General features: G+C 34.0%; 1 protein-coding gene across 2 annotated transcripts in view; it reads right to left on the reverse strand.

The window, feature by feature from the left end:
• Positions 1-603: 603 nt before the first annotated feature.
• The window catches only part of LOC110465573, a 12288-nt gene continuing 1616 nt past the window's right edge, over positions 604-11275 (reverse strand). Inside the window, exons 2-5 of one of the 2 annotated variants that reach the window (XR_002464626.1) lie at positions 6868-6966; positions 6260-6613; positions 3662-3734; positions 604-3247 (exon numbers count right to left, since the gene is read on the reverse strand). Coding sequence is in view for 1 of the 2 variants with exons in the window: in XM_021521493.1 (XP_021377168.1) it covers positions 3183-3247; positions 3753-3812; positions 6260-6613; positions 6868-6966 (578 nt within the window). In the remaining variant the exon portion in view is untranslated. The other variant, XM_021521493.1, reaches the window with a different exon arrangement.

An 11275-nucleotide genomic window follows, 5' to 3' on the forward strand; every position in this document is an offset into this window, starting at 1 on the left:
ACAATTCATATTTACCTTCACAGTAAATTTCAAACCATTCTTGAAAATAAAAGTATTACACTCGATAATCATAGGACATGTAGCACATCTTGGTGTCTTACATTTGGATACTTTTGGTGTTANAAATATGAATTGTAAATCAAAAAATGTAATTTATGCAATCGTTTGTTCTAAATGTGGTGATTTTTACATCGGTCAAACCGGTAATGAACTCAGAACACGTATGACTGTACATAGACAACAAACTAGAACTGATTCTTTACGAAATCTTCATGTTAACAAACATATTCATGAATGTGCTGGAGATAAATTTAATGTATTACCTTTGTATCAACTATTTTCATCAGACACTATTTTAAGAGAAACGAAAGAAGACCAACTAATAAAAATATTAAAACCGAGTCTCAACAGGCCACAATAAAATTTTACGCCAAATTGTCCACCAATCTTGTGTACTTCGTGACGTCACGTTACTATTGTAGTGTGATGACATGTAATTGTGACGTCACGACGTTGTTCTCTTTTGAATAAACCTGAAGAGCCCTGTGAAGGGTGAAAGCAGCTAGTTTTTTAGTCGGTCGTTAATTTTATTTTTTCTATATATATATATATATATATATATGATATTCTTTATGCAAAATGCCATGAGATGAAACTGATGATTGGCATATAATCTTATAAGATTAAAAAGAAATCACATGAAATATAGCTATGCATATACATGTTTATGGTTTTTTTATGTATGTACTTGCACATTCTTAGGCATGGGTATATGTGTATATGTGTGCATGCATGTATTGCTGTGTACCATTTATGGTATGGTATGGTATGTATGGGTGGGTGGGTGCATGGGTGAATTCTCGATTTACACATGTATATATGTTCTGATGACTCCCCTTGTAATAATGCTGTTAAGTAATGAAACGGTAAAGAAATCAAAAGTGACACATACTGAAGTATCCATTTTGGTTTGCATTATTGCATAAACTACATGTATGTATGTACGCACGTGTACGTACGTATGTATGCTATGTATGTGTGTGTCGGTGTACATTTATATTACTATGTAAAGATGTATATATATGTTTACGCTTGCTGTTGCAAGCATATTAAACAGTTATTATACATATATAACTTCAAGCACTTGTACAACGGTTCCTCCACAGGTGCTGGAGTCACTAATATTATTCTGATGTGTATATACTATATAACAGTTTTATATAGTATATACACATCATAGTATTAGTGTGTCTAGCACTTGTGGGTACTTCTTCAGGTAAACGGTGGTCCCACTGCATCGTTTATGATCACGAAAAGCTCCACTCGGAGGTTTTTTTAAACTTTTATTTACAGCATACAATATGAAGCAATCGGTGTTTTCAGGCTGAGAGTAACTGCCTCTGTCAATTTTTCATGGGCTTTGAATATGTGTCCTTTTATATTTTAACAAATTCAATTTTAAACAACTACAATAATGTAAAAATGCACCACAGCATGTGGTTTTTATGGAACACTTATTTTCAAAAGGCCTAAAAGAAATAATTCACACAAGTGACAATGGTAATATCATGGTTTAGCTCGTAGGTTTCCTTTATTTTGTAACAGGAAGTACAATATGTACCGGGTACTTTATATAGAAAAGATAAATGTTATTTTAGTATAGTGTCGCAAACTCGGTAAAAACTCAACATAAATACTAAATGCACAATAAAAAAAAAAAAATGAGACACTTTACTAAAAACATGTAAAATATTAAACCATAAATCATATTCAATAAATGTTATCTCATATTGTTTTTATAAAAAAAAGCCATAGTATAGTTAATCACATATACACGTAGTCGATAAGACTGCCACAGGTTGGTATGCGAATTGAAGTATATAAAAAGGTTGTCGATTAAAACCTATCCAAACATTTTCCTTCGCGACAAAAATTTGTCTAGAATAGACATTTGAGTCCTTTAAATTGCATTACATGTATATAACATAATATTATTGAAATTTGATTCCGTGTTCATATATAAAAAGTTTGGTGTCTAATCCGAAAAGTGTCATACAAAGGACATGTTGTCATTATAAATTATCTCTTATCTCCATTTCACCAGTATTGCATGGTTTATTTGTATAGTCTATAGTCTATATACAACAAAACTAGTGGCCAGTAACAATCGGGAGACCTAGATACAACCTGGTCTACAAGAATGAAAAGTACAGACTTCAAAATTTAATTTGGCGCCTGTCTGCTAACATAGCAGGCCTAAATTGTCCAAAAATAAATATGTTCATATAACTTTTCCCTAGAAGGTTGATTTTTGATTAACTAGGTTCCAATACTTTCAAAAACTCGTATTCGTACGTACCCCTGTAGCGGAGGTGTAGCGTGCCAATATGTGAAAACAACCCAATATGTGAAAACAACCCAATATGTGAAAACAGGAAAAACTATATTGAATTCATAAATTACTGTGTTTAAACTACTTCTAATTGGCACGCTACATACCCCGCTTTCTTATGACCATGCTCCGTTCAACACAAATACATAGTTTTTGGAAAACAATGTTAAAATATGTTTTTATTACAATCTATATTATAAATGTACAAAAAACATGAGGTCAGAAGTTAGAAAAAGTAGTCTAAATACCTGCCAAGTCATCGGCGTTTGTGCAGGTCAACCGCAACTGACCTATGCTAAATGCGGATATCTTGTTCGAATCTTCTGCATTTCCACCGATAAGCTCGGCGTTTAAATGTTTAAAACAAAACATCATAAGTAACATTTAACTTGAAACCATCTATGACCCTCATTTCCCTGCTGAAAACGTAGTTTTAGTGTTAGCAGGTATGTATGCACATGTTTGTCCAAATTCAAAAATATGTAATTTTTCTCAACACAAATTGAGACAAACCTACCGATCACAATATTCCGCGATGCTCTTCATATTAATGAATGTCGTCATAATAATAATACCGGGAAATATCGCTTCTGACGTTGTGCCATTCATTCATAAACACTGTATACCACTATCACGTAAGGAGATATAAGCATTGTAATATTGTCGTTTTTAAATAAATATATAATGCCAAAATCGCTACTTTGTTACTTTTTCCAGTCTTTTCTTTTTTAATATTGATTTTTATAGGTCAGTAAGATTTACCGTTTGCAAACACTTGATCATTTCCTTTTCACATTCCTAAGGTACACCAAAGGAGCCATGAAATCGCCAGTCCAAGTAAAACCGTTGGATTTCCTGAAAAGATATTATTAAAGTTTATTAGTCATTCATTTAAAAAAAAATTCTAATTCGTTATGATACACTTTCATTACTACATGTAAACACACTTGCTCTTACCCATTATATAAACATACTTACAATAACCCTTAATGTAGCATACTTATATTGCTCTTACACATTATACAAACATAGTTACAATAACCCTTAATGTAACATACTTATATTGCTCTTACACATTATATAAACATACTTACAATAACCCTTAATGTAGCATACTTGTATTGCTCTTACACATTATATAAACATACTTACAATAACCCTTAATGTAACATACTTATATTGCTCTAACACATTATATAAACATAGTTACAATAACCCTTAATGTAACATACTTGTAAAATACTCTTACACATTTTATAAACTACTTACAATAACCCCTAATGTAGCATATTTGTATGGCTTGTATAGTCTTGTAAACGGGATTACAGTAATCTCTGTTGCTCTGAAAACAAAAACTCGCCTGTTATTACGGATACTCCTGACGATGTCTTGGGAGAACTAGTGACTGTGGTATTTCCATCTTCAATGAACAGGAACAAAATGTTGAAATGTATTTCAATTAGATCATAATGCAAATTTTCGAAATAAGAACAGATCATATAACTCTGTTTTTATCGAAATACTTTCTAATCTTTTTTTTTTTAATCATCTTGCCGAGGTTAATATTTGAAGACCTTTCCCTTCCGTCAGATTGACAGATTTTGACAAAATTTGGTCTCTAGTTGTTGGAAGGTTGTACAGGATTTAAGTCCTATCAACAACTAAAGTAATTTAAGAACGTATTGGTCTATAGCATACTTAAGATAAGCAAATGCGATAAAAAGGGGAAAACTTTGTATAAAGGAAGGGTGTAGTCCCACTTGGGGGCAGAGAGGTGGATTCCAATAGGGGAAATTAAGGTGATTTTCTAAAATCCTACTCCATTCGAACGAATCGAGAGATTTTAACGAAATCTGGTCTAGACCACCATTGGGCACAGACGTTTCAGATTTGTAATAACCGGCGGGTTTGTTATCCCTACAAGAAGAGAGGTGAGTCCCAATAGAGGAAATTTAGGTTATCTTTAGAATACTTCTTCCTTCGTAGGAATGGTGGAATTTAAACCAAATTTGGTCTAGAACATCCTTGGGCAAGGGGATTCAATTTTGTACAAACGGATCGTGTGACCCTAACTGAGGACGATGGGAATAAGATATGTCGTAACTTGGAAATGGTTGAGATCCCCACCCTATGTCCTTGAATACCCATGCTCATCATAATTAGATAAATACATTCATGGAACCAGAACTTACCCTGGCGTCTGTTTCCATCCGAGGGGTGGGTTCTTAATTGCTAGGATAATACCAAATATCTAATTGCTAAGCATGAAGAGGCGATGACACTTATGCAACCAGGATTGCTTATGGGTCCAACCCCAACCTTTGGAACTAGCTCCCTTGGTCATAATAAGTTATAATTTGATTTTCCCAACCTATAATCATATATACAGTTGTTAGACTTGAAAAGACAAGACATTCGTGCTACCAGGATTTGGGGGTCTTACTCCCTGAGCCATAACATAAAAAAAGTTGAGATCAAAACAATTTAGTTATAAATACCGTTGCTAGGGATTGGCAGATAAGACACTCATACTACCAGGATTGGGAAAATGTTCAAGTCGCATCCCTGGGGACTTCCCCCCTGGGTTATAACATGGAAAATGTTGGTATACCAACATATAATCATATATAAAATCAATGGCATAAAGATGCCATTACCATTAGTCTTGACTATTACTTCACCCCTTGATACTTATTCGTGTGTCATAGCATAGAAATGGTTGAGATTCTCGACCTATAATTACATAAACAATTGATAGATATGATGAGACAAAGACACGCCTGCTACCAGTACTAGTCGCGGGCGGGAGGTGTCAAGTACCACCCAGCATATTTATTTACCGTGTCATTACACGGAAACAATTCAAAGCCACACCCTATCAACATTAATACAATTACTAGGCAAGGAGAGGTAACTGCACTCTTGTTGAGTATGACAAATACACCTTGTCGTATTTACCTTAGTACAGATATAGTGGTCAGTCATATACTTAATACACCGAATATTAAAGGATTATGTAATCTTGGAAAGTATCTGATAGCGGCAAATAAGCGCCGATCAGATATATGACAGTTTGCATGTGTGTATTGCTCATTCTCCTGTGACCAATGTGGCTTTTTGTACATATGTAAATATCCTGTTTAATATATGTTTACACTGATAAGTCGCAATATAAAGAACTTGAACTTGGAAACAAATATAGGATATTATTTACCTGTGTACAGATATAGTGGTCAGTCACATAGGATATTATTTACCTGTGTACAGATATAGTGGTCAATCACATAGGATATTATTTACCTGTGTACAGATATAGTGGTCAATCACATAGGATAATATGTACCTGTGAACACATATGATAATATTTACCTGAGTACAGATATAGTGGTCAATCACATTGAATATTATTTACCTGTGTACAGATATAGTGGTCAATCACATAGGATATTATTTACCTGTGTACAGATATAGTGGTCAATCACATAGGATATTATTTACCTGTGTACAGATATAGTGGTCAATCAAATAGGAGATTATGTACCTATGTACAGATATAGTGGTCAGTCACATAGGATATTATTTACTTGTGTACAGATATAGTGGTCAGTCACATAGGATATTATTTACCTGTGTACAGATATAGTGGTCAGTCACATATGATAATATTTACCTGTGTACAGATATAGTGGTCAATCAAATAGGAGATTATGTACCTATGTACAGATATAGTGGTCAGTCACATAGGATAATATTTACCTGTGTACAGATAAACTGTACATTAATGTCGGATGTCATTTACCTGTACTAACTAGGTAGTGGATATATATTGTCACATTCTTGGTTCAGCTATAAATGACATTTATTTACCTGCAGGAGGAGTGCAGCCGTAGTCTATGGTTATGTAGGTTGTAAACCTGGGGAACAACTCTTGTTTACAGTATTTGCTATTTAACGCCATCCAGGACACAGGCGTCGCCATGCATGCTGAACGACCGTTGCAGTTTTTGAAGATGAAAGCCCTGTTCGAACCGGTATAGTCCATGCTGCAGTCATTCGGGTCATACTTGCAGCATGAAGCACGATGTGGATCTTTATCCAGTTGACAGAGTGACGAGAGTGGCTTGGCGTGTACGTGGATTTCATAGACAGTAATGTTTTCACCCTTCAGACATGATGCTTCAATCTTCTGTCCATAGCATGCCGCATAGCGAGGCTGGACTTCTACAACAAATAGACGCGATTACCGTAAGAAAACCAACACTTTAATGGTCATCGTTAATAATCTGGCTATGAAGCTCTTAATTATGTACAACACAAACAGTTGGCACATTCTATGTTACATATACTTCCAGTGCAATGATTTGGTCTTAAGGTAAATGCATAAACATTTCGTCCATTTATAAGTTAAAAATGTGAAAAGGATTTTTATCATTCTGGATTATTCTTGAGTGATTGCCGAACAAACTAATACGTACTACCGCCTGATATAGCTTGCGTTGTTGTTGTTATGGCGGTAGTGCTGGTCGCATCCTTGGATGTGCTGGTCGTAGTATCGGCTGTTCCGACACTTAGCGCTGCAGAAAAATAATTTCCCAATTAAAATTTAATAAATATAACGAAGAATTATATGGATCCAATGTGCAAATAAAGGTAAATGTACACGGTATCCCTCCAAGCTTTTTAAAATCTGGGTTTGAACATCGTCTTTGCCACAGCTAGGATCATATGAGGACAGGTACCTAGCGAAACATAACCGGGAGGAAAGAGCATTTTCAGGTGTTCATTCTTTCTTTCTTACTTATTTCCAATAGCATTTTGCAGCGGAGTGCAACAAAAATCACCTTGAACAATTACGATTGATGGTACAGAAACAAGAGAAACATCAAATTCAGCGTGCGGTCATTCTCTACAGACTACAAAAATAAGAAAGCGTTGAAAAATTGGTGAAATTCAATATGTAATATCGAAATCTTGAACTTGACCTTCTTCTTGAAACTAAACCATTCAAGAGCGTACCTGCCTATACGCTGGTGAATCTACTAAATTTTCTAACAGAAAAAAAACAATGCTTGTTTCTTCCCTTGTCCCCCTACCGAGACCGTGCCCTGGACCCACTCCTAAATGAACCCACTCCGAACAATAGCTTCACACCTGCCATTACCTGAGCAAAAGTGGCCTCAAGCCAAGATTTGGTCGTGGGGTTTATCGTTCTATTAGTACATAACATCATTCAATGACTTAACTCCATGTATGTAAAGTATACGTGTGTGCTGGATTCGTTGTGTTGGCATAATTGACTTCTCGCTATAGCATGGATCTTAGCCCAACGTTTCGTATGTACCTGGCTAGTCCGAATTATTCTGACGATTTATCGACTTTTTTTTATATCGGTCTGTCGTCGATTAACGACGACAGACCGATATAAAAAAGTCGATAAAACGTCAGAATAATTAGGACTAGTACCTGGCAAGTACTGCACCCGGGCACATTATACTGACAACGGGTAAACAAATCGTTTAGCGGGAAATAACAGCAATTATAAGAAATGTACCATTTAAAGGACTTTGGTATGTCCCAGCATGGAACTAATTGCCTTCCTCGCATTGGCGAACGTTCTGCAATTTAGTCAAGAGTGAATCGGTGCCAAGGGAGGCGATACATAGTATAAACATATAGAACATAAAACGTAAATAAAAATAGCAAAGGAAAAGATAAGCACCTAAATGTCACATGTCATCAGAGAAAATGATCAGGTATTAGAGATAATTCTGATGAAAAGATGATGATGATGATGATAATAAGATGATTATCATGATGATATGATGATGATGAAAATGATGATGATAAATGATGATGATATGATGTTTTTTCATGATGATATGATGATGTTGATAATGATGAAGGTGAAAGGATGATGATAATAAAAAGATGGTTTTCATGATGATATGATGATGATGAAAGGATTATGACATGTGACATTTAGGTGCTTATCTTTTCCTGATTCCTCATTATCATCCTCTTTCATCACCATTCTGATCATCATCATCATCATCATCATGATGAAAACAGTCTTTTTACTATCGTCATCATAGCATCATCCTTTCATCATCATCATCATCATCATCATCATCATCATCATCATCATCATCATATTTTCAAAAGTTTTCTTTCCATCAATAAAAACATGCAGAGAGCATCAAGAACGTCTAGTGAAAATCGAAAGTGATTTTAGACATCTGCGTTCGTCCTAGCAGTTGCTCAGGTCCAACTTTGAGTAAAAATACCCCCTCCCCCTCCCACCCCCAGGCCCAATGATGATATCAATGGGAGATATTTTTATCATTTAAATGAAAAGAGTAATTAAAAAAATACGAATAAAAGAGTTAAAAGTTAAAATACATGTGTAGTAGTACACTGTATGCAAATACACTTGTTGTACGTAGTAGACAACAATTTCGGTTTCTGTTCCGCGTGCTATTCCATGTATGCATGCTATCACCCATTTTCGGTTTCTGTGTTACAAGCAAAAGGTCAAACGTCTGCGTTTCCTTCTTCCTCGTCATGATAAAACTTGGATGGGGTCTTTATAATTACACCAAGCCCGTCCGTCCGTCTATCTAACTCTAAAATTTTCAATATTATTTATAAGCTATATGATAAAACCAAATCATGTGTTAAAAATGGATGTGAACAGTCGGATTTGTTCAATTGTGAGATCGGTTTAAAACAGGGCGAAAATTTATCGCCATTTTTGTTTGCAATTTATTTAAATGATTTAGAAACTTATCTTGTTGAAAAAAATGTAAATTGTCTTCAAACAATAGACAAATTATGTATTGATAACATTGGAGTGTATCTCAAACTATTCATTATCTTATATGCCGATGATACTGTCCTGTTTTCAGAAACACCAGATGGTTTACAGTTAGCTTTAAATGAATTTGAACAATACTGTAATACTTGGAAGTTAACTATCAATTCAGGAAAAACTAAAATTGTCATCTTTTCAAAAAGAAAATGTGCAAGAACTCCCCATTTTACATTATGTAACGTAGAATTAGAAATACTGGAAGGGTATACCTATCTAGGATTATTCTTTAATTTTAGTTGTAGCTTCTTTAAAGCAAGGAAAAAAATTGTTGAACAAGCACAGAAATCAGTGTTTGCTGTCTATAAGAAATTGAGAAACATATCTTTACCAGTTGATCTACAATTGAAGATATTTGATTCATTAATTATGCCAGTTCTTCTCTATTCATCAGAAATATGGGGTTTTGAAAACACAAATATTATAGAAAAAATCCATCTTCAATTTTGTAAATATATACTAAATGTAAGAAAAAGTACACCAAATTTCATTGTTTATGGTGAGCTTGGAAGATACCCACTAGACATCGAAATTAAATGTAGAATAATAGTATTCTGGCATAAGTTGATTACCTCTAGTAAGTTATCAAGTACTATTTATAAGCTTATGTATACATTACATGAAAATGGAACTATGTTATTTAAATGGCTCGCATATGTTAAAGATATTTTTTCTCAAACTGGCCTGAACTATGTGTGGTACTATCAATCTACATGTTCTTTTTCAAAAGACGAAATTAAGAGGCTTGTGAAAAGTAGACTGAAGGATCAATTTATACAGAAATGGTTTGATAATATTCTTAACTCCTCTAGAGGACAAACATATTCAATATTAAAGACAAAGTTTGAACAAGAAAAATATTTAATTAAACTTAATACAAATGATAGGAAAATAATGTGTAAATTCCGTTCTTGCAATATGCATTTACCCATAGAAAAAGGAAGATGGTTAGGTATTCCTCGTCAAGAAAGAACCTGTACATTATGTAATTTGTACATTGGAGATGAATTTCATTACTTATTTATATGTGAAAGTGTTTTAGTTAAATGTCTAAGAGAGAAATATATACCAAAATATTATTTCACTTATCCAAGTCAATTAAAAATGCAAGGATTGTTTAATATATTTAATGTAAAAATTTACACAAAACTTTGTAAATTCATAGAAAAGCTTGAAAAAATATTAACTTAATTTCTGTACTATTTGTGTACTTCTATATGTATCTATGCTATGTACAATGTTGTAATTGTGTACATCACACGCCATGTATCATACTTACTATATGTATGTGACCTCTTGTTACACACGTAAGTGTGTCGGAGTGAATAAATAAAAACTTAAACTTTGAGCGACTGAGCCCGACCCAAGAGGCCTTGGGTTGTATTACAATTGTTTTTGTTGTCGTTGTTATGGCGCAGCAAAGCAAATTAATACATGAAAATGTATTACTACGTATTACAACCTTTTTAAGTTTTACTGTTGATTCGCCGACAAAAAAAATGTCGGGGAGTTACCAACATAGGTATAGATGGCAACTGTCAGGAAAAGGACTGATATGTCTAGATTATATTAATTAACAAATTTAAATTTTATGGGATTACAAGGCCCCAGTCCTGTGATCCATGAGAAAATGTGTTTAATTCATCACCTTTTAGCATCATCACCTTTTATCATCATCATTCATCATCATCATCATCATCATCATCATCACATTTTATCATCATCATCATTCATCATCATCATCATCATCATCATCATCATCATCATCATCATCATCATCATCATCATCATCGTCATCATTCATCATCAGCAGCAGCAGCATTCCTCATAATTCATCAAAATAATCTTCATCATTATCATCATTATCATCAAAAAAAATATATTTTCATCATCATCATCTTATCAAAAGTTTTCTTTCCATTAATAAAAGCATGCACAAGAACGTCTGGTGAAAATCTAAAGTGATTTTAGACATTTGCGTAATATCCAATTTTTATTAAAAAATAACACCCCCC

Source organism: Mizuhopecten yessoensis, unplaced genomic scaffold, assembly GCF_002113885.1.
Source record: "Mizuhopecten yessoensis strain PY_sf001 unplaced genomic scaffold, ASM211388v2 scaffold11091, whole genome shotgun sequence".
Classification (NCBI taxonomy): domain Eukaryota; kingdom Metazoa; phylum Mollusca; class Bivalvia; order Pectinida; family Pectinidae; genus Mizuhopecten; species Mizuhopecten yessoensis.